The 21,978-nt window shown below is 36.0% G+C and overlaps 1 protein-coding gene across 8 annotated transcripts in view; it reads left to right on the forward strand.

Moving 5' to 3' along the window:
• Positions 1–21,978, forward strand: part of STAG2 (STAG2 cohesin complex component) — a 140,783-nt gene that overhangs the window by 54,193 nt on the left and 64,612 nt on the right. For all 8 annotated transcript variants that reach the window (XM_058713542.1, XM_058713539.1, XM_058713546.1 and 5 more), the window contains 4 exons: positions 1,630–1,708; positions 6,229–6,393; positions 16,108–16,204; positions 20,858–20,934. In XM_058713542.1, coding sequence (XP_058569525.1) covers positions 1,630–1,708; positions 6,229–6,393; positions 16,108–16,204; positions 20,858–20,934 — 418 coding nt within the window. The remainder of the gene's footprint in view (positions 1–1,629; positions 1,709–6,228; positions 6,394–16,107; positions 16,205–20,857; positions 20,935–21,978) is intronic.

Below are 21,978 nucleotides of genomic sequence, written 5' to 3' on the forward strand. Positions count from 1 at the left end.
TAACTTTTTTCCCTGCTAGCACCTTAACCATTATTATACGTATGTAAAGTATTCCTACCTCATAGCCTCCGGACAACTGGTTATTGTGGCAATAAAAATGGAAATAAAAGAAATCTAGTTAGAGAAGACTAGCTTTAGAAAGATAGCTTTAAATTTTGATTGCATTTATTTTAAGCAAAACTGGTATGAGGTTTACATATTTGGAGTGGCAAACTTTTATCTTGTATGGGTGTGGCTCAATCCTAAAATCCATTATGACCCAAATTCCAAGTATGCCTTGGCTTAAGCATTTAAATGAGATTATGTTACTACTATTTAGATACAGAGACCCATATTTACATATATATGAAGCATTACACATATGTATTTAAATTAGTCTTCTTCCTCATGTGTATGAAAATCCAGATAATACAAAACACCCCACCTTCTCCAAAATAAAGGACTTTACTTCTTGTACGAGAATGAAGAGACTTGAGAGATTTCATTCTTTCTTGCATATACATTGTTTGTAGATGAGAAGATTGAGAGATTGTCACTTAAGATCACACAGTTTCTTAGTACTAGAATCAGTTCTCCTGACTATAGCTTACCACCTCTTTATTTCAAAAAGGATTTTGATCAATTAGCACACCTGTATTTCAAATGGCTTAGTTTGTAAAAATGTTTTATATATACCTTTCAGAAATACATGTTTTGTATAGTTATATTTAGATATACAAATATTTTTTGAGTGAGAGAGGAGTGGTCAGAGAATCCTTAATATTGCTAAAATTCCCTAATATTAAGTTCATCTAGTTAGTGTTAAAATACAGTTTTCTGAGCACAGTGGTGTTTCAATCAGAAAATGAAACCAGCAATTACAATAGAACACAATTCCTAGGGTTAAAATTTTGAGAACCATTGGTTTTGTTTTTGTATTTTGGTTAAAATTAACAAAATAAAAATGTTTAGATATTTGTGTTTTAGATTATTGTTTTTGTAGTTATGTAATTTTATGTTTGGGAATGTGCTGTGGTATGATGCTTTGGGGAAGCATCTTCATTATATTTAATGAATAAGAATTAATTGAAAATAATTAATTGAAAAGAATAAATCAAACCTTTCTGTTAGAAAATATGGCAAAAATTATTAACTCCACCAATGTTTTTTTAAAAAGTTGTATTTATTTTTGAGAGACAGTGCGCAAGTGAGGGAGGGGCAGGGAGAGAGTGGAACACAGGATCTGAAGTGGGCTCTGCACTGAGAACATTGAGCCTGAGGTGGGCCTCCAACTCACAAGCTGTGAGATCATGTCTTGAGCTGAAGTCAGATGCTCAACTGACCTAGCCACCTAGGTGCCCTAAATTCCACCTTTATTTCTAAGGAAATGTTTTTGTTGTTTTTTTTAAAGTTTATTTATTTCTTTTGAGAGAGAGAGAACATGCGTGCTGGAGGGGCAGAGATGGAGGGAAGGAGAGAATCCCAAACAGGCTCCCTGCTGTCAGCACAGAGCCTGATGTGGGACTCGATCCAACGAACCATGAGATCATGACCTGAGCCGAGATCAAGAGATCAGATACTTAACCAACTGAGCCACCTAGATGCCCCTATAAGGAAAGTTTTAAATAATTGCTTATCTTTCTGTCACAGGGAGTCAGAAACACATTTTTCTTCTGACACAGATTTTGAAGACATTGAAGGAAAAAACCAAAAGCAAGGCAAAGGAAAGGTATGTACAGACTATAACTTTATTTTGGTTCTTAAGGTCATTTGTGTACACACACACACACACACACACACACACACACAAATATAGTTTTAGTTGTATCTCAGATATTCTATTTTGTTTTTTTTTTAAATTTATTTATTTTGAAAGAGAGAAAGGCAGGGAGAGAGAATCTCAAGGAGGATCTGCACTGTCAGTGTGGAGTATGATGCAGGGCTTGAACTCATGAGCCATGAGATCATGACCTGAGTCCAACTCAAGAGTCAGACTGACTGACTCTTGCAGCCCCAGTCAGATAGATACTCTCTTTTAAAAATGCTTTTTTCCTGGATTGGTGTGGTAAACCTTCTGAACACATATGGTTTCTTTGGCTTCTAGGTCAAATATCTTTTTTGAGAGAGAAAATAAAAAGGGCAGCACAAGCAGGGAAGGGGCAGAGAGAGAGAATGAGAATCCCAAACAGGCTCTGTGCCATCAACGCAGAGCCCGATGCAGGACCTGATCCATGAACCATGGAGCAAGAGTTGGACGCTTAAAATCAAGAGTTGAATGCTTAACTGACTTAGTCACCGAGGTGCCCCTGGGTCAAATATCTTTTGATTATCTATTTCCACTACTGTAAAGTTGAAATTAATAACACATCATTGTTTCTTTTTTTTAAAAAAATTTATTAAGTTTTTAATTTTAATTCTAGTATAGTTAACATACAGTATTACATTAGTTTTAGGTGTCAGTATAGTGATTCAGTAATTTTATACATTACTCAGTGCTTGTCGTGGTAAATGTACTCTTTAAACCCCATTGCCTATTTCACCCATCCCTCCACATACCTCCCCTGTGGTAACCATCAGTTTGTTCTCTATAGTTACGAAGAGTCAGTTTCTTGGTTTGTCTCTCTTTTTCATTTGTTCACTTGTTTCTTAAATTCCGTATAGGAGTCAAATCATATGGTATTTGTCTTTCTCTGACAGACTTATTTCACTTAGCATTATACTCTCTAGCTCCGTCTATGTTGTTGCAAATGCAAGATTTCATTCTTTTTTATGGCTGAGTAATATTCCATTGTATGTACACGCTACATCTTCTTTATCCATTCGTCTATTGATGGACATCTGTTGATGTGCTGCTTCCATAATTTGGCTATTGCAAATAATACTGTAGTAAACATAGAGGTGCATATATTGTTTTGAATTAGTGTTTTTGTGTTCTTTGGGTAAGTACCCAAATCGTTAGTGTGATTACTGGATCATAGGGTAGATCTAGCTTTAGTTTTTTGAGAAACTTACATACTGTTTTCCACAGTGGCTGCACCAGTTTGCCTTCCCACCAACAGTACACGAGGGCTCCTTTTTCTGTACATCCTTGCCAACACTTGTTTCCATTTCTAATAGATTCTTTTGTAAAGCACAGTATGCTAAACACAATGTAATATTTTGTTGGCTTTACACATGAGTAGTCAAATATAAAGCAAAGCAATAATAAGATGTCCTATTCTAAAGATGTAACCTATAACCAGTTCAAGTCTAATAGGTTACAGTTGACAAGAGTTTCACTTTTTATAAATAATGCCAAGGATAAAAACTAACAAAGTAAGGTTCTGAGTCAATAGAATGCAAGTTTAGAATATGAGTAGTTAGCCTGAGAGCTCTGGACAACTTGGTGAATGGGTGAATTATTTTGATGATTTGGAAAGTACACTTGACCCTGTGCATGTGTGTGAATACATTGTACAAAAGCTGATTCATTTTTGTTAACCATTTTCTTTCCCAAAATGAATTTTGGATTTATATTTTCTTATGACATATTTACTTAAAGTCTAAATAACAGAAATGTAAAATGAACAAAGTAAAATTTCCCTATAAACCTATCATACAGAGGTAATGTATTATTTAAACATTTTGATGAACATACTTTTTTTATACATATACCTGTCTATAAACATGCACGTAGAATTTTACTTAAGTGGGTTTATACTATGCAGACTGCTTAATTTGCTTTTAAAACTCAATAGTATGTTGTCAGCAGCTTTCCTATCAGTGAATTTTTGCTGTAATTTCTAATGTTGTCAAGGCATCACATTTTATGTATGGAATATAATTTATTTAACTAGTCCTTGGAATATATTTTTAGAGTTCACATAATCCATGTTTCATAATTTCATATGCTTTTTTAGTCTGTTAAAAAGTGGAAGTTTTGAGACAGAAAAAGTGTGAATGAATAAAATGTTAACTCAGAACTATCCAAAGACAACTATAATTCTAGTGGGTAGTTTATGGTTTATTCATTATAAATCCATGTTTTCTTGTTCCACAAATATCTTGCAAAACTAAAAATCTGCTTTTGACTTTGATTTCATTTACAAGGTGGGATAAGACTAACAGTGGCATCTGAATAGAGGACTCCCCAAAGTTACTGTGCCACAGGTTAACTTTATATAAGCCACTGCTATGAGTGAGGTGTTAGGGGTCAGGTCAAGGATTTATTATAATAGTAACTTGGCGGTTTTTTTGTTTTTTTTTTTTTTAAGTTTATTTATTTTGAGAGAGAGCATACATGCGAGGGAGGGAGGGGCAGAGAGGTGGGGAGAGAATCCCTCAGATTCTGTCAGCACAGAGTCTGATGTGGGGCTCGATCTCGAACTGTGAGATGATGACCTGAGCTGAAATCAAGAGTCAGATGCTTAACTGACTGAGCCACCCAGTCGCCCTGGTAACTACGTTTTGACACTATACTATGTATATCCCAAGCACTGTGCTAATAATATTGTTTGTTTAACTAATTTAATATTTGAACCACCCTGTGGATTAGAAATCTTCCTTATTTTTATAGATAGGAAACTGTGGTCCAGAGGAGCCCGGTGCTTAAAGGATTTGAGCCCACATGTTGAAAGATGGTGCTCTTAATCCGCTGTAGTATGCTAGCTCATAGTCTTTCTTTAGAGATGTTTTTCATCTAGAAGATTGTACCCAGGTTAGCATGTTTACTTTTGTACTTCCTGTGTTATCATTCCTTGCATGTTGTTTTCTAGCATAGCATATTCATTGAACCATTTTAATTGTACTAATTAGTTTTCCATACCAACAGGGAGTATTGAAGCATGTGATAGATAGATTGCAAATATATAGTTCCGTTTAATTAACATTAACATTTTATACTTTTCTAGTGTACTCCCAGTAGTTGATTTTTTCTTTCACCCTTATCTGAAATCCTTCTACTGGGGACAATAACCTTTCATTCTACAATTAGTAATTAATGACTTAGTTTCGCAAAGGCTGCGTCTCATTAAGAAAGTAATGTAAGTTAACAAGTAATATATTTCAGTTGTTAGGAAGGAGTTTGAAGTAGTTATTATGAGTAGGGTGGTTTTGGACTCTTGAGGAAGGACCCTCGATCGAACAAAGTATAGACCCATACGGGCTGTCAGCAGAAATACATTTGTAGACCTGGCGGTAGATTGGGGGTTTGTAAACTATGACCTGTTTTTATACTGCCCATGAGCTAAGAATGGCTTTTATATTTTTAAAGGGTTATAAAAATAAACAAAGAACATGTGACAGAGATGGAATGTGGCTTGCAAAGCTTGAAATATTTACTGTCTGGTATTGTACAGAAAGTTTGCCGATCCTTGCTCTAGATCATAGAAACGTGTAGGTTGAAAAGAGACCTAGAAATCATCTATTCTAATCTGTAAAGATTTAATACAACTCTGACATTTTAGAAATGAGGACTCTGAGTTAGGGAATGACTTGCTTTTCTATAACAAGGTATAAAGGCCGTGGGAGGTATTTTATAACTGAGGCATGTAGGCAACCTTTTTCACTGATTTATAAAGCCCCCAAACCCCCAATATTGACAGCTTCCTTATAAAGGTCCTTTGTTTCCCTAGTGTTCATTAACTGAATTTTCATGATAAATAAGTGTTGAGCTATCACCAGTTGTACAGAGGAACATGATTTTTTAAATTTGAATTTGCCTTCACTTATCCAGAATGAGAATCAGGTTGATACACCTGTTCATCCTTTTTAGAATTCCTTTGTCAGTCCGCCACAATAATTTGTAAGACTAACAATAGAATTTAAAAGTTTGAACTAAATATGAGCTACTTACTTGATGAGGTGTTTTGTTATTCTTGCTGCCCACTCTAGTCTGCACCCTAAAGTATGCAACCCTATGAGTAGGCACAGTTTTATCCTCACTTTACCAATGAGAAAGTCTGCAGCGCAGTGTGGTTAAGTAACTTGCCCAATATCACTCAGCTGATAGGAGTAAGAATTTGGACCCATGCAGTCTGTCAGTCTGCAGAGACTGTGCTCCTAACTGCAACCTCATGTGAGGTGTCCGATAGGATAAGTAAACAAAATGATACCACAAAGAGGCTGTCTCAACATATGTGTATGGCACTCCTCTTTAGCTCAGGTTTAGGCATGTTATAATAATGTACCCTTTCAACTGCTTCTGCCGTGGCTTTGTTTTGAATTTTCAAGGATAATGATATAACTTACCCAACTTGTATTTTTATGCAGACTTGTAAAAAAGGCAAAAAGGGCCCAGGAGAAAAGGGCAAAAGTGGAAATGGAGGAGGAAAACCTCCTTCTGGTCCAAACCGAATGAATGGTCATCACCAACAGAATGGAGTGGAAAACATGATGTTGTTTGAAGTTGTTAAAATGGGCAAGAGTGCTATGCAGGTAATGTTTATCGTATTCTTCCCAGTTCATTTGTACATTTTAAACTTTAGTGAGTTATATGAAATGCTGGAGATTTTGAATTGCATTTAAAAAATTTCTAACACTGCTTATTAGAAAAAAGCAATAAAGTCATCAGAAAACTAGGGATCTGTCCATTCAGACATAAGACCTTTAAGCTGTGTCTTGAGTCATTTTCTACTGCATTATTTTGTTTTCATGGTATATAATAAAAAATTCTTTGCTCAAAAAATATGCTGATGTAAACTATGAGGTTTTAATTTCCCCTGAATTTATATGTCTACCATTAAAATATGAAGTCCTTTGCCCATATAGAATTCTTGGTTGAGTGACCTAATATAATCACCATCCACTTTAGTGAATTGAATTATGTTGATCACTGTTGTCTATTACACATTTTATTACTTGTGCTGTTTCTCAGCAGAAGAGTAAAAAGTGAGAGTCATATCCATGTCAAGTCATCCTAATTTTGTTTCTTCTGCATGATTTTGTGACAAGAGAAGAATTTAGGCTTTACATTGGAGACTAAACCTGTACTGTTTTAAAAAATTGAATAAACACTATACTCAAAGAAAATACATGCTTAATAAGGTTATTATTTACTTTATAAAAGCTACAAGGAATCATTTTCAGAGAATTAATTTTAATAAAAAAAGTACACATGGATTGATTTTGGAGAACTAGCCATTTAAGCTTTGTGTTATTAAAAAGTAAATATAATTCTTGTTTATAAATATGGACTTAATATGTATGGTTTTGTAAATTTTAAGTATCAATTAGGACTAATAAACAGCATTTTTACATGTACAATAAAAATTGTGTGAGCTGTTACCAGTTGTACAGAGGAACATGATTTTTTAAATTTGAATTTGCCTTCACTTATTCATCTATGGTTTGCTTTTTATATAGTTGTGATGAGGGTATGGATTTTATTTCTTTAATGTTTTAAATGACTATTTCATATATACATTTGATATTTTAAAAAATAACATCTTAATTATATTATGGTGCTATGGTTTACTTAGTCGTTCCCTAATTTAAAAAGTTATCCCCCTCTCTGTTGTTCCCATGGTTTAATTTTATCAAAGAAATAAATTGTCTCAGTTACGTCATATATAGTATTTCATTACTTTCTTTTTTATTTTTATATTCTACTTTTTTTCTATAATATTTTATTTTAAGCTGTTAAATGCATTAATCTTTTTTCTGGTATCTTTCATTTTTGTTAACATCAGAAGTCTCAACTTACATCCACAGCTAATTAGACTGTTCTAATTTTGTCTGGTCTGTAGGGTTTTTGTTTAACTTTTTGGCTCATCAAAAATTTTTAATAGAAAATGTGAGGATTTCACTTTATATTTAATTTTTTTGTTAATGGTATCTCAGTGTTTAAAGAATGAACATTTTCTTTATTTTTGTGATTATGGTTTGTCACATATGAAGATTGTACCTCTAGGCTACTTGCTTTTCTATTTCTAAAAGTGTTTTCACCCTTAAAAGTGGAATGTCCACAGTATCTCTCCGTTGATTTCCCTGAATTGTCTTCTACCTCTAGTTTGTTTTGTGTACTCTTACTTGTGTTATCTTGGTAATACAAAATTTGATCAAGGAAGTCTCCTGTTTACAAGCTTGCAACAGTTCTTCCTTATCTGAAAGTTCCAGCCCAGATTTTTTTTATGGTGTGCTTGCTCTTCCCCAGCCAAGTATGTACTCTGCTTCCACCCTACCCAGCACTCCCACACCTTTCTTGTCGTTTTTTCCCTTTGCCTGGAATAGCCTTCTTTCTTTTCTTTTCTCCTTTTCTTTTTTGTTTTCTTTTCTCTTCTTTTCTTTCTTTCTTTCTTTCTTTCTTTCTTTCTTTCTTTCTTTCTTTCTTTCTGTATCACATAAGATTGACTTAAATCATATGTCACTCTTTTGAGAAGCATTCACAGGCTCTGTCTCTTTCTTTCCTTGAATAGATTTCTTACTCTCCTCTTTCCATTATAGCACTTAGTATATTGTATTATAGGTATGCATATGTCTGAAAATGCTTCTGGGTTATTAATTTCTTGACCAGGGACTGTGTATTATTTAATACATGAAAGTAAGTACAAGACTGGCCATTGGTTTTCAAATAGTTTTTATTTTATTTTATTTTATTTTATTATTATTTTTTTTATTTTTTTTTAACGTTTATTTATTTTTGGGACAGAGAGAGACAGAGCATGAACGGGGGAGGGGCAGAGAGAGAGGGAGACACAGAATCGGAAGCAGGCTCCAGGCTCTGAGCCATCAGCCCAGAGCCCGACACGGGGCTCGAACTCACGGACCGCGAGATCGTGACCTGAGCCAAAGTCGGACGCTCAGCCGACTGAGCCACCCAGGCGCCCCATCAAATAGTTTTTATTTTAAAAAAGGAGGGATCCTGCATGCCTATGCCCTTAGTTCTAGTAGATAATATATTTTGAATCTTACTGAATGAATTTTTAGCAAGTTACTTGATGAAAATTTTAAAATATTTTAATGTGTTAGCTTGTATTTATTACACCATCCTTGTATTCCTAGTACAAATTTTATTTGATCTTTCTCAGTAACCTTTTAATGTGATGTGATCTTTTTGTAAGATTTCATTAAATATTTTTGTATCTTTATTAATGAAAATAGCCCTTGTTCACTTGTCTGTTGCTGCATAACAAATCACTCCAAGCTTAATGATTTAAGAGAACAATCATTTTATTAGGCTTAATGATTCTGTGTTGGTCTAGAATTCAGATGGAACTAAATAGGGATGAAATTGTCTATGCTCCTATCCATGATGGCTGGGGCCTTACCTGACACAGCTTTAATGCTTGGAGGTTACATAAACAGTTAGGGACTATAATCATCTGGAGGCTTCTTTATTGATGTTTGGTGTCTAGTCTGGAGTGACTTGAAGGCTGGGCACAGCTGGAACTGTTACCTGGAGTGTGCACAAATGGCTCTTGCATGTGGCTTGGGTTTCTTACATTATGGCTTCTGTGTTTGGATAGTGTCCTGAGCAGGAGCATCTAGTTCTCTAGTGCTCCAAGAACCCAATGCAGTTGAATGGTGTTCAGTGACTTACCTTTGGAAGCATCATTTTTACTGCCTTCAGTCCTAGATAAGGGAACATAGATAGACCCCACTTCTTACTGAAGAACAGTGTCCAACATTTTGGGCCATATTTTAAAACTCCTACAGTCCTGTAATATATTCTTTTGGCATTTATTAACTGTATCATATTTGGGAATAATCCTAAGTGTGTTAAATTGATTTAGTTAACATACCTAAGCTGTTGTAAAGTACAGAAAAGGACTGAAATCTAGAAATTAGGTAAAATTGTAGAAGATTTCTTCTCATTCTCTGAGCCAGGTAGTTCTTAGATAATACTTCCTTTTTATTTTCTTTAATGTATATCAAATTGTACATATTTTATTCATTTAGTTTGTACCCAGGTTTTATATTTGTTGGTACAGAAGTTCAGTGTTTTCCCCTCTTGACATTTTGGGTTTTTTAGTAGCTCTTATTTTTCATCCTAATTTTTAAAGCTTGGTTTATTTAAAAATAATTTTCATCAGCTTTGTGGTTTCCTCTTCTGTCCCCCAAAGAATAAAGTGCTGCTTTATTTTTTTTAGCTCTGTCCTATTTACAGAAAATATAATGTTGAAACATACTTCACATACCATAAAATTTACCCTTTACAATGTAAATTCAGTGGTTTTTAGTATATTCACCGAGTTGTGTAGCCATCACCACAATCTAATTTTACAATAATTTAATTTTTTTTGTTTTTGAGAGAGCATGAGCCGGGGAGGGGCAGAAGGCGAGGTGGGCAGAGGATCGGAAGCAGGCTCTGTGGTGACTGCAGTGAGCCAAATGCATGGGTGGAACCCATGAACCTCAGGATCATGACCTGCACTGAAGTCAGAGGCTCAACCACTTGAGCCACCCAGGCGCCCCTAATTTTAAGATGTTTTTAAAGAAAGAAACCTTGTGCCTCTTAGCAATCACTTTCTCTTCATCTGCCCCACATCTAGGCAACCACTAATTGGCTTTTTATAAATTTGCCTATTCAGAACATTTCATATATATGATCGTTCAATATTTGGTCCTTTTTGAGTTTTTTCTTTGACTTAACATAATGTTTTCAAGGCTCATCCATATTGTATGTATCATAACCTCATTCTTTTTTATTGCCAAATATTTCCATTTTGTTTATCCATTCATCTTTTGATGCGCATTTTGTTTGTTTCCACTTTTTGGCTGTTGTGAATAATGCTGTTACAAGTATTGTACAGGTTTTTGTTTGAACATACATCTTCATTTTGCTTGGGTAATACATACCTAGGAGTTGAGTTGCAGGATCATATAGTAACTTTTTAACCATTTGAAGAGCTGCCAAACTGTTTTTCCAAAGTGGCAGCACCGTTATATGTTCTTCACCAGCAGTGTTTTAGCATTCAGTTTCTCACATCCTTGCCAATACTTGTCACTGTATTTTTTATTATAGCCATCCTAGTGGGTGTGAAGTGGTATCTTATACTTTTTATTTCCATTTCCTCGATGGCTAGTTACATTGAGCATCTTTTGATGAGCTAACGGCCATTTGTTTATCTTCTGTATAGAACTGTATTCAGAATCGTTGTCTATTTTTTAATGTTTATTTTTTGGGGGGGGAGTGGAGGGTAGAGAGAGAGAGAGAGGGAGAGAAAGAGAAAATACGAATATCCCAAGCAGGCTCCACCCTGAACATGGAGCCTGATGTGGGGCTTGATCTTATGAATGTGAGATCATGACCTGAACCGAAAATCAAGAGTTGGATGCTTAACCCACTGAGCCATCCAGGTGCCCCTCTCTGTATTTTTAATTAGATTATTTGATGTTTAAAAATTATTAAATTGTAAGAAAAATTTTTTAATGTTCATTTATTTTTGAGAGAGACACACACACACACACAGAGTGTGAGTGGGGAAGGATCAGGGAAAGAGGGAGACAGAATCTGAAGTAGGCTCCAGGCTCTGGGCTGGCAGCACAGAGCCTGACGCGGGGGGCTCACAAACTGTGAGATCATGACCTGAGCTGGAGTCGGCCGCTTAACCGACTGAGCCACTCAGATGCCCCGTAAGAGTTATTCAGATAGGCATACCTCAGAGATATTGTTGGTTTGGTTCTAAACCACCATAGTAAAACAAATAACACAATAAAGCAAGTCAGATGAATTTTTTGGTTTCCCAGTATGTATAAAAGTTATGTTTATACAGTACTGTGCTCTGTTAAGTGTGCAACAGCATTATGTCTAAACTGTATATACTTTTTTCAGAATTTTAAAAAATATTTAAGTGTTTTTAGAGAGAGTGCGATTCAGGAAGATGGGCAGAGGGAGATGGAATCTTAAGTAGTCTCTGTGCTCAGTGTGGAGTCTGACGCGGGCTTGGACTCAAAACCCTGGGATCATGAACTGAGCTGAAATCAAGAGTCGGATGCTCAGTTGCCTGAGCCACCCAGGCACCCCTTAACTGTATATACCTTAGTTAAAAAATACTTTATTGGGGCGCCTGGGTGGCTCGGTCGGTTAAATGTCCGACTTTGGCTCAGGTCATGATCTCACGGTCTGTGAGTTTGAGCCCCGCGTCGGGCTCTGTGCTGACTGCTCAGAGCCTGGAGCCTGTTTCAGATTCTGTGTCTCCCTCTCTCTCTGCCCCTCCCCTGTTCACGCTCTGTCTCTCTCTGTCTCAAAAATAAACGTTAAAAAAATTAAAAAAAAATACTTTATTGCTGAAAAATGGTAATCATTATCTGAGCTTCTGGTGAGTTGCCATCTTTTCGCTGGTAGAGGATCTTGCTTCAGTGTTGATTGATGGCTGCTCATGGATTGAGATGGTGGTTGCTGAAGTTTTGGGTGACTGTGACAATTTCTTAGAATAAGACAACAATGAAATTTGCCACATCAATAGACTGTTCCTTTCACAAATGATTTATTTGTAGCATGCAATACGGTTTGATAGCATTTTACCCACAGTAGAACTTTCAAAAATGAAGTCAGTCTTCTCAAAACCTGCTGCTGTTTTATCATCTAAGTTGGTATAATATTCTAAATCCTTTGTTGTCATTTCAACAATCTTCACAGCATCTTCACCTGGAGTAGATTCCATTTCAAGAAACCACTTTCTTTGATCGTCTATAAGAAGCATTCCTCATTCGTTAGAAATTTTGTCATAGGATTTCAGCAATTCAGTCACATCTTTAGGCTCCATTTCCTCCTCCTTCTCCTTTTTTTTTTTTTTAAATGTTTAAGGTGGGGGAAGGGGCAGAGAGAGAGAGAGAGAAAATATCCCAAGTAGGCTCCACACTGTCAGCACAGAGGCTGACGTGCGGCTAGATCTCACAAACTATGAGATCACAATCTGAGCTGAAATGAAGAGTCATATGTTTAACTGACTGAGCCATCCAGGGGCCCCTTCAGGCTCCATTTCTAATTTTAGTTCTTTTGCTATTTCTACCACATCTGTAGTGAAATTTCTACCACATCTACCGGAAGTGTTGAAGCCCTCAAAGTCAGCTATGAGGGTTACAATCAACAACTTCTAAACTCCTGTTAATGTTGATATTTTGACTTCTTCCCATGGATCACAAATATTCTAAATGGCATATAGAATGATGAATCATTTACAGAAGGTTTTCAATTGACTTTGCTCATATACATCAGAGGAATCACCAACTATGGCAGCTATAGCCTTGTGAAACGTATTTCTTAAATAAGAAGATTTGAAAGTTGAAATTTTCCTGATCCATGGGCTGCAGAATGGATTTTGTGTTAGTAGGCATGAAAATAACATGAATCTCCTATTGTACATTTCCATCAGAGTTCGTGGGTGACCAGGTGCTTTGTCAATAAGCAGTAATATTTTGAAAGGAATTTTTTTTCCTGAGCAGTAGGCCTCAAACGTGGGCTTCATATATTCAGTAAACCATGTTGACAACAGGCTTTGGTGTTCCATTTATAGAGCACAGACATAGTAGATTCAGCATAATTCTTAAGGGCCCTAGGATTTTTGGAATGGTAAATGAACATTGCCTTCAACTTAAAGTCACCAGCTGCATTAGTCCCTGACAGGAGGGTCAGTCTGTCCTTTGAAGCTTTGAAGACCAGCATTGACTTCTCTCTAGCTAGCTATGAAAGTCTAAGATGGCGTCTACTTCCACGATAAGGCTATTTTGTTTACATTGGAAATTTATTGTTGAGTAGCTGCCCTGGTTAATTATCTTAGCTAGTTTTCTGGATAATTTATTGCAGCTTCTACATCAGCATTTACTGCCTCACCTTGCACTTTGATGTGAAGGAGACACCTTCTTTCCTTAAACTTCATGAACCAACCTCTCCTAGCTTCAGTTTTCCTTCTGCATTTTCTTCACCTTTGCCAGCCTTTGTAAAATCGAAGAGAGTTGTGAGGCCTTACCCTGGATTAGGCTTTGGCTTAAGGCACTTTTGTGGCTGGTTTGATTCTCTTATCCAGACCTGTAAAACTTTCGCCATATCAGCAATAAGACCGTTTCATTTTGTTGTCATCATGTGTTCAGTGAACAACATATCATTTTCTGCAAGAATTTTTCCTTTTCATTTATAACTTGGCTATTTGGCTCAAGAGGCCTGCCTGTCTTTTGGCCCATCTCTGCTTTTGGCACGCCTTCCTTGTTAAGCTAATCATTTTTAGCTTTTAATTTAAAGGGAGAGATGTGCAACTCTTTGTTTCGCTTAAACACTTGGAGGTCATTGTAGGGTTATTAATTGGCCTACTTTTAATACTAGTATGTCTCAAGGACTACGCAGGTCTGAGGAGAGAGAGAGGTGAGGGAATCAGAGCACACACAGCATTTATTAAGTTGGCAGTCTTATATGGGCACGGTTTATGGTGCCCCATAACAACTACACTACTGACATCAAAGATCTCAGATTCCCATAACAAATATAATAATGAAAAAGTTTAAAATATTGAGAGCATTACCAAAATGTGACAGAGACCCAAAGTGAGCATGTGCTGTTGGATAAATGGCTCCAATAGACTTGCTTGACACATGGTTGCCACAAACTTTTAGTTTGTAAAAACAATACAACCCGCAAACAAAACAACCCGCGGTATCTCTGAAGTGCAATAAAACAATATATGCTTCTATATTTTGAGTACAAATGCCTTACCAGATACATGACTTGCAAATATTTTGCCCTATTCTGTGGATTGTCTTTTCTCATCCTTGATGGAGTCTTTTGAAATACAAAAGTTTTCAATGTGATTAAGTGAAATTCGTCGTTTGTCTCTCATGCTTTTAGTCTAATATCTAGGAATAGTTTGCTTAACACACAGTTAAAGATTTACTTAGTTGCTTTATTGTTTTAGCTGTTACATTTTGGTCTTTGATCATTTTGAGTTAAGGTTTGTGTATGGTATGAGGTAGGGCCCAACTTCATTCTTCTGCATACAGATACCCAGTTTTGCCAGCACCATTTGTTGAAAAGCTAGTCTTCATTGAATTGTCTTGGCATCAAAAAAATCAAGTAACCATCAATATAAAAAAAATAAATTTTTAGATTCTCATTTTTAGATTCTCATTTTTATTCCATTGATCGACACATTTATCCTTAAGCCAGTATTATCTTGATTACTGTAACTTTGGAGCAGGTTTTAAAAATCATGAAGTGTGTGAGTCCTCCAACTTTGTGTTTCTTTTTCAAGATTGTTGGACTATTCTAGGTCTCTTGAATTACCATAAGGATTTTAGGATCAGCTTTCCAATTTCTACTAAGAAGACAGCTAGGCTTTAAAAAAGTTTTTTTTTTTTTAATGTTGTTTACGTTTGAGAGAGAGAGTGCACAAGTGGGGGAGGGACACACACACATACCCACCCACCTACCCACACACACACACAGAATCCTAAGCAGGCTCCAGGCTCTGAGCTGTCAGCACTGAGCCCAGTGCAGGGCTCGAACTCAGGAACTGAGATCATGACCTGAGACGAAGTCGGACGCTTAACCGACTGAGCCACCCAGGTGCCCCCATTTAATAGGGATTGTGTTGAGTCTGTAGATCTATTTGGAAAGTATTGTCATCTAATAATATTAAGTCTCCAGATCCATGAACTGTCCTACTTTCTTATGATGTTTATTTAGCCATCAGTTTGCTTTTGTTACTAACATGGGACTATTAGTGCTCAGTGTTGAAAAAAAATTGTTTGGTGGTGCATTTTCTCATTGACCCAGCCATTCACATCTTTTAAAAGATTTTTGTTTTCATTTCATTGAAATGTTAATATTCAAGTGTTATTTATATTTACTACCATATTTTAGTGAAAAAATATGGGTGTGATGTTTAATATTTTCTAGGATATCCTTAATGTCACTAAGAAGTAAGTAATTACACTTTATAGAGTTGGGTCCCATAGTTTTCAGATTCCTTTTAATGCAGATTAAACAGAAGATCGATCATCATTTTGTGGCATCAGGTGATTATTTTATTTAATTCAGTTAAAATTTAATTTTAAATTTTAGTACACAAGTATGTATATATTAATTTGAAGTAATGGGATACCATTTAATGTTGAATCTTAATGACTTTAATCACAATTCTTAGAACATTGCAAAAGCTAATTTTTTTTTTGCATTAGCAAAAGTTAATTTTTCTTTAATTTCCTCCTCTGCTGTAGTCGGTGGTAGATGATTGGATAGAATCCTACAAGCATGACCGAGATATAGCACTTCTTGACCTCATCAACTTTTTTATTCAGTGTTCAGGCTGTAAAGGTAAGATACATTTATTTTGGAAGCAGAATGTTCTCAAATGATCTCTTTCTGTTCCACCTAAATATACATTAGTGCTTTACATGGAAAATAATGCCAAGATATTGAATTGTTTGCATTATAATCATACAAAATGTTAAAGGAAAAAAGAGCAAAGAACAAAATAAGAAAGAAACTCTGTTGAGACCATTGTATTCATATGTGAAAGTTAACTAAAAACTTGGCAATTTATAATTATTATATTACTTTTATTAGATATATTTCCCACTTTCAGCATCTGGTTTTAGGAACAAAGAAATGGATTAAGAAGGGAGGAGGAAGATAATGAAGAGATACAGGTTCAAGTGGCAGGGAATTGTAAAGTGTAGGGAGTTTAAAAGTGCCATGAATAAGAGTAAGTAAGTAGGTAAGTAAGTAACTAAGTTAAGTAAGGTTTTGGTGAACTTTCTAGTTTTTTTTTTTTTTTTTCTCTAAAGAGTAGAGAAGTTTCGGAGTGGGGTTTTGTTGAAAATGTTTTTTCACTTTATTTAAAAAGATTTTGAAGTAGGAGTGAGGTAAATATAAAATACAGTAGTGTCTTCCCTGGGGCAAAAATACTGAGTGCAGACATTTGGCAGGGAGACAAAATTATGTAAGTTGGGGGGTGTCATACATCCTGATCTGGATCAGTAAATGATTCAGACAAAATCCTGGGCAGGTTAGGACCTATTTTGTTTCTCTGTAATACTTGGTCCATCCTTGAAATTCTAGAAGATGTTCAGGAAAATAAATGTTACAGAGTTTTCCAAGAGTATTACATTTTTTTTTTAATGAAAGTGGTACCAAAAACAGGCATTAGTAATAAGTCAGGAGGAGGGATGTTTGCTTAAAAATAGATCTGAGACGTTAAGATGTTAATGACAGATTTAAGTAAATCTGTAAAGAGAATCCAAAGAAGCAAATCATTTATGTCTACTCCTTTAATTCTATAATAATACTTTAAAAGTACTATTATTGAAGTTGTAAAACAAGTCACGTTTTTTAAATGAGTTTTTACTTTTTTATTTTTATTTTTTAACTTTGAAAGTGACATTTTATTGAAAATGGAGTTTACATTCTTCTCACATTACTTTCTCTTCCAAGTAGCATAGGAGTAAAATCCTAATTCTCAAAATTACACTGCTCAGTGTAAAATTTAAATAATCTGTTTATATAAAGACTTTGTTTTTAGTTAAGTTTTTAAAATATTTATTTGAATTTCAGGGTTGTTAACATGTAGTATTCTGTTATTTTCAGGTGTACAGTATAGTAATTCAGCAGTTCCTATGAACAAGTAACCTTTTAAGAAATGATACATTTTATTTGAGGTTGATCACAACATTCAGTGCAGCATGCATACTAGATATTATGTATGAGAGTCCAGACGGATAAAAAATTAACTTGAGTCTTACCTGCAGAATCTCATTAATGTGGTCAGTTTTGAGATTTTAAAAATTGTCTTTTTAGAGACTTTAAAACTTTAGAGTACAGAGTTGCCTAGTTTACTTCTTAGCTATAGGTAGCCACAAATCAGTATTACAAAATTCTACAGACTCTGCTCAAGAGTGTTTAGTAATGACAGAGTGATGAATCAGAATAACACTTTTCATAAATGAGATATATCAATATTATTTTTATTTTGTCTACGTCCAGTCTATTTTTCTGGAGTAGAAGAAATCAGGTACCTGTTTGTGGTGGTGTGTAATCGAGGGCCCTGTCCTTTTTCTTTAGATTCTTTGACAGTGGAAGGTTGATTGCAGAACAACTGAACAGGTGCCAGAAATAACTTGATGAGCTAAAATTCTGATTTTTATGTTTAGTCTTCCCTGTTATACGGTAGTTTGGTTAGTTTTAGTTTCCTTAGTTAGGCTCCTTATTGTAGTTTTAAAGCAAGGCCGTAGCCAGAGCATTTTCCTTTAGCAGATTCATTCCTTTTCTGGCACCAGCGTGTTTTATGAATCAGGAGCCTGCCAGTTGAGCGTTTGGATACACTTGGTCATAAACTAGGTTGTCCAGATTTTTAAAAATTGAAGGTGTTGAAAACTTAAATTATCAGGTATATTTAAACACTGCCATAATATCTATTTTAGAACCAAGAAAGTTCCACCAAGGAGAATTTATCATATAATCCAAAGTTAAGCTCATTAAATGCTTTCAAAACATACTCAGCATAATTTAAATTGAATTCTTTTATAAACGAGTTAGAAACATCGTTATGTATATGTATTGTACTTTAACCTTTTGCTTTTGGAGTCCTGATTGTCATCATGAACATCAGTTATTTTACTGTAGTTTTGCCTTTAGCAGTATTGAGGTGTGGTGGGATATTTGGTGCTACACTGAAGGCTTCAGGGTGCTTTGTGGTGGCTGAATGTGGCCAGTGTTTCCTTCTTTCTTTCCTGGTCAGCTGTCACTTTTCAGTTTATCAGCTTTTAGCAGTCTGTCTTCATCTCTTCTACAATTTCTAGGCAGTGCCTTAGGCCTGGTGTCTTAATGGCACCTTCACACCTGCCCCAGGGGATACATGCACGGAGTTTGTGACAGCTATTTTTTTTCTGCTTATTTTTGGGTTTCTGGCTGTTATATGGTCAGTGAGATCAGAGAGGAGCTTTAGAAATGGGACACTTGTCAAAATGTATGCAGCATGTTTGCTTTGAGATTTATTTATTATATGCATGTTTATTTTGTAGAAATTGTTTCAGGGATTGAGTAACATGTCTTTCTATAGCATTGCCAAGTTTATAGCACCTGGGTGTAAAGTGTAGGAAGGTTCTGAAGATGGTATATCCATGATTCTAGATTAAAATAAAAACCTTTGGAATGTTTTTGAGAATGTCCTTCTTTAGCAAGGAAAATGGTGCTTCCTTCCAGATTTGTTAATATTTTAAAACCATCATGTAGTTCTTTAGTGTTGTGGTAAGTAAAGGCTCTTCACAGCACCACTAGAAATTGATCTTACCTGGGGGTGGCAGCATGATGAAGATGAATCATGGCAGACAAAGTATTTAGCTTCTGTTCGCCTTAGCCTTTAGCTTCCTCATCTGTAAAGCTAGGGTTACAGTGCCTGCCTCATAGGCTTGTTCCCAGAGCTGCACATATGTCACATGGCTGGTGTATAGGAGGCTCATTGGATGCTAGTTCCTCTTGTAGCCTTGCTGGCATTGTTACGCTACTGGGAAGTGTTAAATTGCATGCCCATAGAGAAGGAGCTCAGGTATCAGTTGTTCTTTTCTGGTTTGGGGTTGGAAAGAGAGTATGGTATTTTATTGTTGTTTTTAAATTTATATATACACACACAAGTATGTGCATATACAAAATATATCATGGTTAATTGAAAGAAGTCTAATTGTATCTAATTTAAAAAAATGTTTAGAGAGAGTGTGTGCATGTGAGCTGGTGGGAGCGGGGGGGGGGACGGTAGGTTGAGGGGCGGGCAGAGAGGGAGAGGTAGAGAATCCCAAGCAGGCTCCATGCTGTCAGTACAGAGCCTGATGCAGGGCTCAAACTCAGGAATGCTGAGATCATGACTTGAGCCGAAATCCAGAGTTGGAAGCTTAACTGACTGAGCCACCCATACGCCCCTATATCTAATTTTTATAATATATCTCATCTTCTCATACCAAGACATTCTTTTTTTTTTTAGATGGTACTATATTTATGGTGTTCATAGTGCTATGACTGGCAAGGAATAAGTAATCCAGCAATAGAAATAGGAATTTGAGAATCTAGTTTTTACATGATTTTTAAAAAAATAATCTGATACCCCATCAGTGGAAGTTCATGTGCATCTTCTTCCTGTCTTGTCTTTTTTCTAGAAATCCCTTTTCTGATACTTGATCTCTCTACTGGCTACCTTGTACTACTTGTAATGTACCCCGTTTCTCCTCCCCTTTCCCATATTCCTTTGAAATTCTGAATGTCCTTATCAGATTCCTTCTCTGTGAAACACCCGACTTATGCTAATTTATTTATTTTTTGTCTAACCTATAGCTTTTGTTGGCATTGCCACTCATTAGGGCATTTCTTATATGTTGCATTTAATAGTTTTTATTTTTTCCTTCCTCCTTCCAAGAGAGAGCAGGAGCTGGGGAGAGGGAGAGTGAGAGAATCCCAAGCAGTCTCTGCACCGTCAGCGCAGAGCCCTTCTCAGGGCTCGATCTTGTAACTGTGAGATCATGACTTGAGCCAAAATCAAGAGTCGGACGTTTAACTGACTGAGCCACCCGGACGCCTCCTTCCTGTTTCTGTTATTCTTTATTAAAACTTCCAGCTAGATTACAAGATGAGCAGGAACTACAACTTACTGTCTATTTGAAACCTTTTGGAGGATAACGAGTTATTGCCTTATATATAGTGGTGTTTAATAAGGAAACTTGGCTAAAGTGAACTTTACCTATCACTCTCTTCCTTATTCAGTTTTATACTTGAAGTTTTAATTGTTACTCTGGGTGTTGCCACACCCTTGATGACATGTTTTATATTAAAAGGGGTTAAGCTAGTGTACACATTATAGGTAAGACTAGATTAAGTCAGTTAGAAATGTTATAGAGACTGACAGTGTTAGAGGCTGACTTAGAAGTTCTCTTTATTTTATTCATTCTGCAATGTATATTAACTTCTTACACTTGCACATTTCAGGAGTTGTCACAGCAGAAATGTTTAGACATATGCAGAACTCTGAAATAATTCGAAAAATGACTGAAGAGTTTGATGAGGTAACTTATCCTAAATGTTTTGATAATTTTATGCATGTTGATCTTGATTTACCCTTGAAAGTATTCTTAAATTCTGAGTGTTAGTGTTATGGATAACAGCTTTGGCATCAGATTTAATCAGATGATGAGATGTGATCTTGGGCAAGTTGTTATCTTGGCATCAGTTTCATGATCTGTAAAATGGGGCCAATAATACTTCTTTCATAAGGCTGTTGTAAAGATTTAACTCAGTAATGTTTGCAAAATTTCTTAGCATTTTACAATGCCTGGTATATAGTAAGAACTTAATAAATGGTAGCTTTTATTATTGTCAAAAAATTAAAACTTCAAGAAAGAATAAAATGTAGTGCCTAAGAACACGTCTTGGAATATTGTTAGAGATTGGTCAGTATTTGGGGAACAGGTAGCTGAGGCAAAAGACTATACAGTTGACCCTTGAACAGCGGGGGGATGAAGGATGTTAATCCTCCCCTCCCCCCCCCCCCCCCCCCCCCGCCACGGTCAAAAATAGGCATGTAACTCCCCCCCCCCCCCCCCGCCCTTTACTATTATAATAGCCTAGTCTTTCCTGGAAGCTTTACCAGTGAACGGTCGATTAACAAACATTTGTATGTTATATACCATATTCTTTTTTTTTTTTTTTTCCCCACGTTTTTTATTTATTTTTGGGACAGAGAGAGACAGAGCATGAACGGGGGAGGGGCAGAGAGAGAGGGAAACACAGAATCGGAAACAGACTCCAGGCTCCGAGCCATCGGCCCAGAGCCTGACGCGGGGCTCAAACTCACGGACCGCGAGATCGTGACCTGGCTGAAGTCGGACGCTTAACCGACTGCGCCACCCAGGCGCCCCTATACCATATTCTTATAATAAAGTAAGCTAGAGAAAAAAAAATGTTACTAAGAAAATAAATTTACAGTACTATACATATGTTTATTGAAGAAAATCCATGTATAAGTGGACCCGTACAGTTCAAACCCATGTTGTTTAAGGGTCAATTCTCTATACGTTATTACTTAGAATATCTTTTATGTTTCAAATATG

This window comes from Neofelis nebulosa, chromosome X (genome assembly GCF_028018385.1).
Source record: "Neofelis nebulosa isolate mNeoNeb1 chromosome X, mNeoNeb1.pri, whole genome shotgun sequence".
Lineage (NCBI taxonomy): Eukaryota > Metazoa > Chordata > Mammalia > Carnivora > Felidae > Neofelis > Neofelis nebulosa.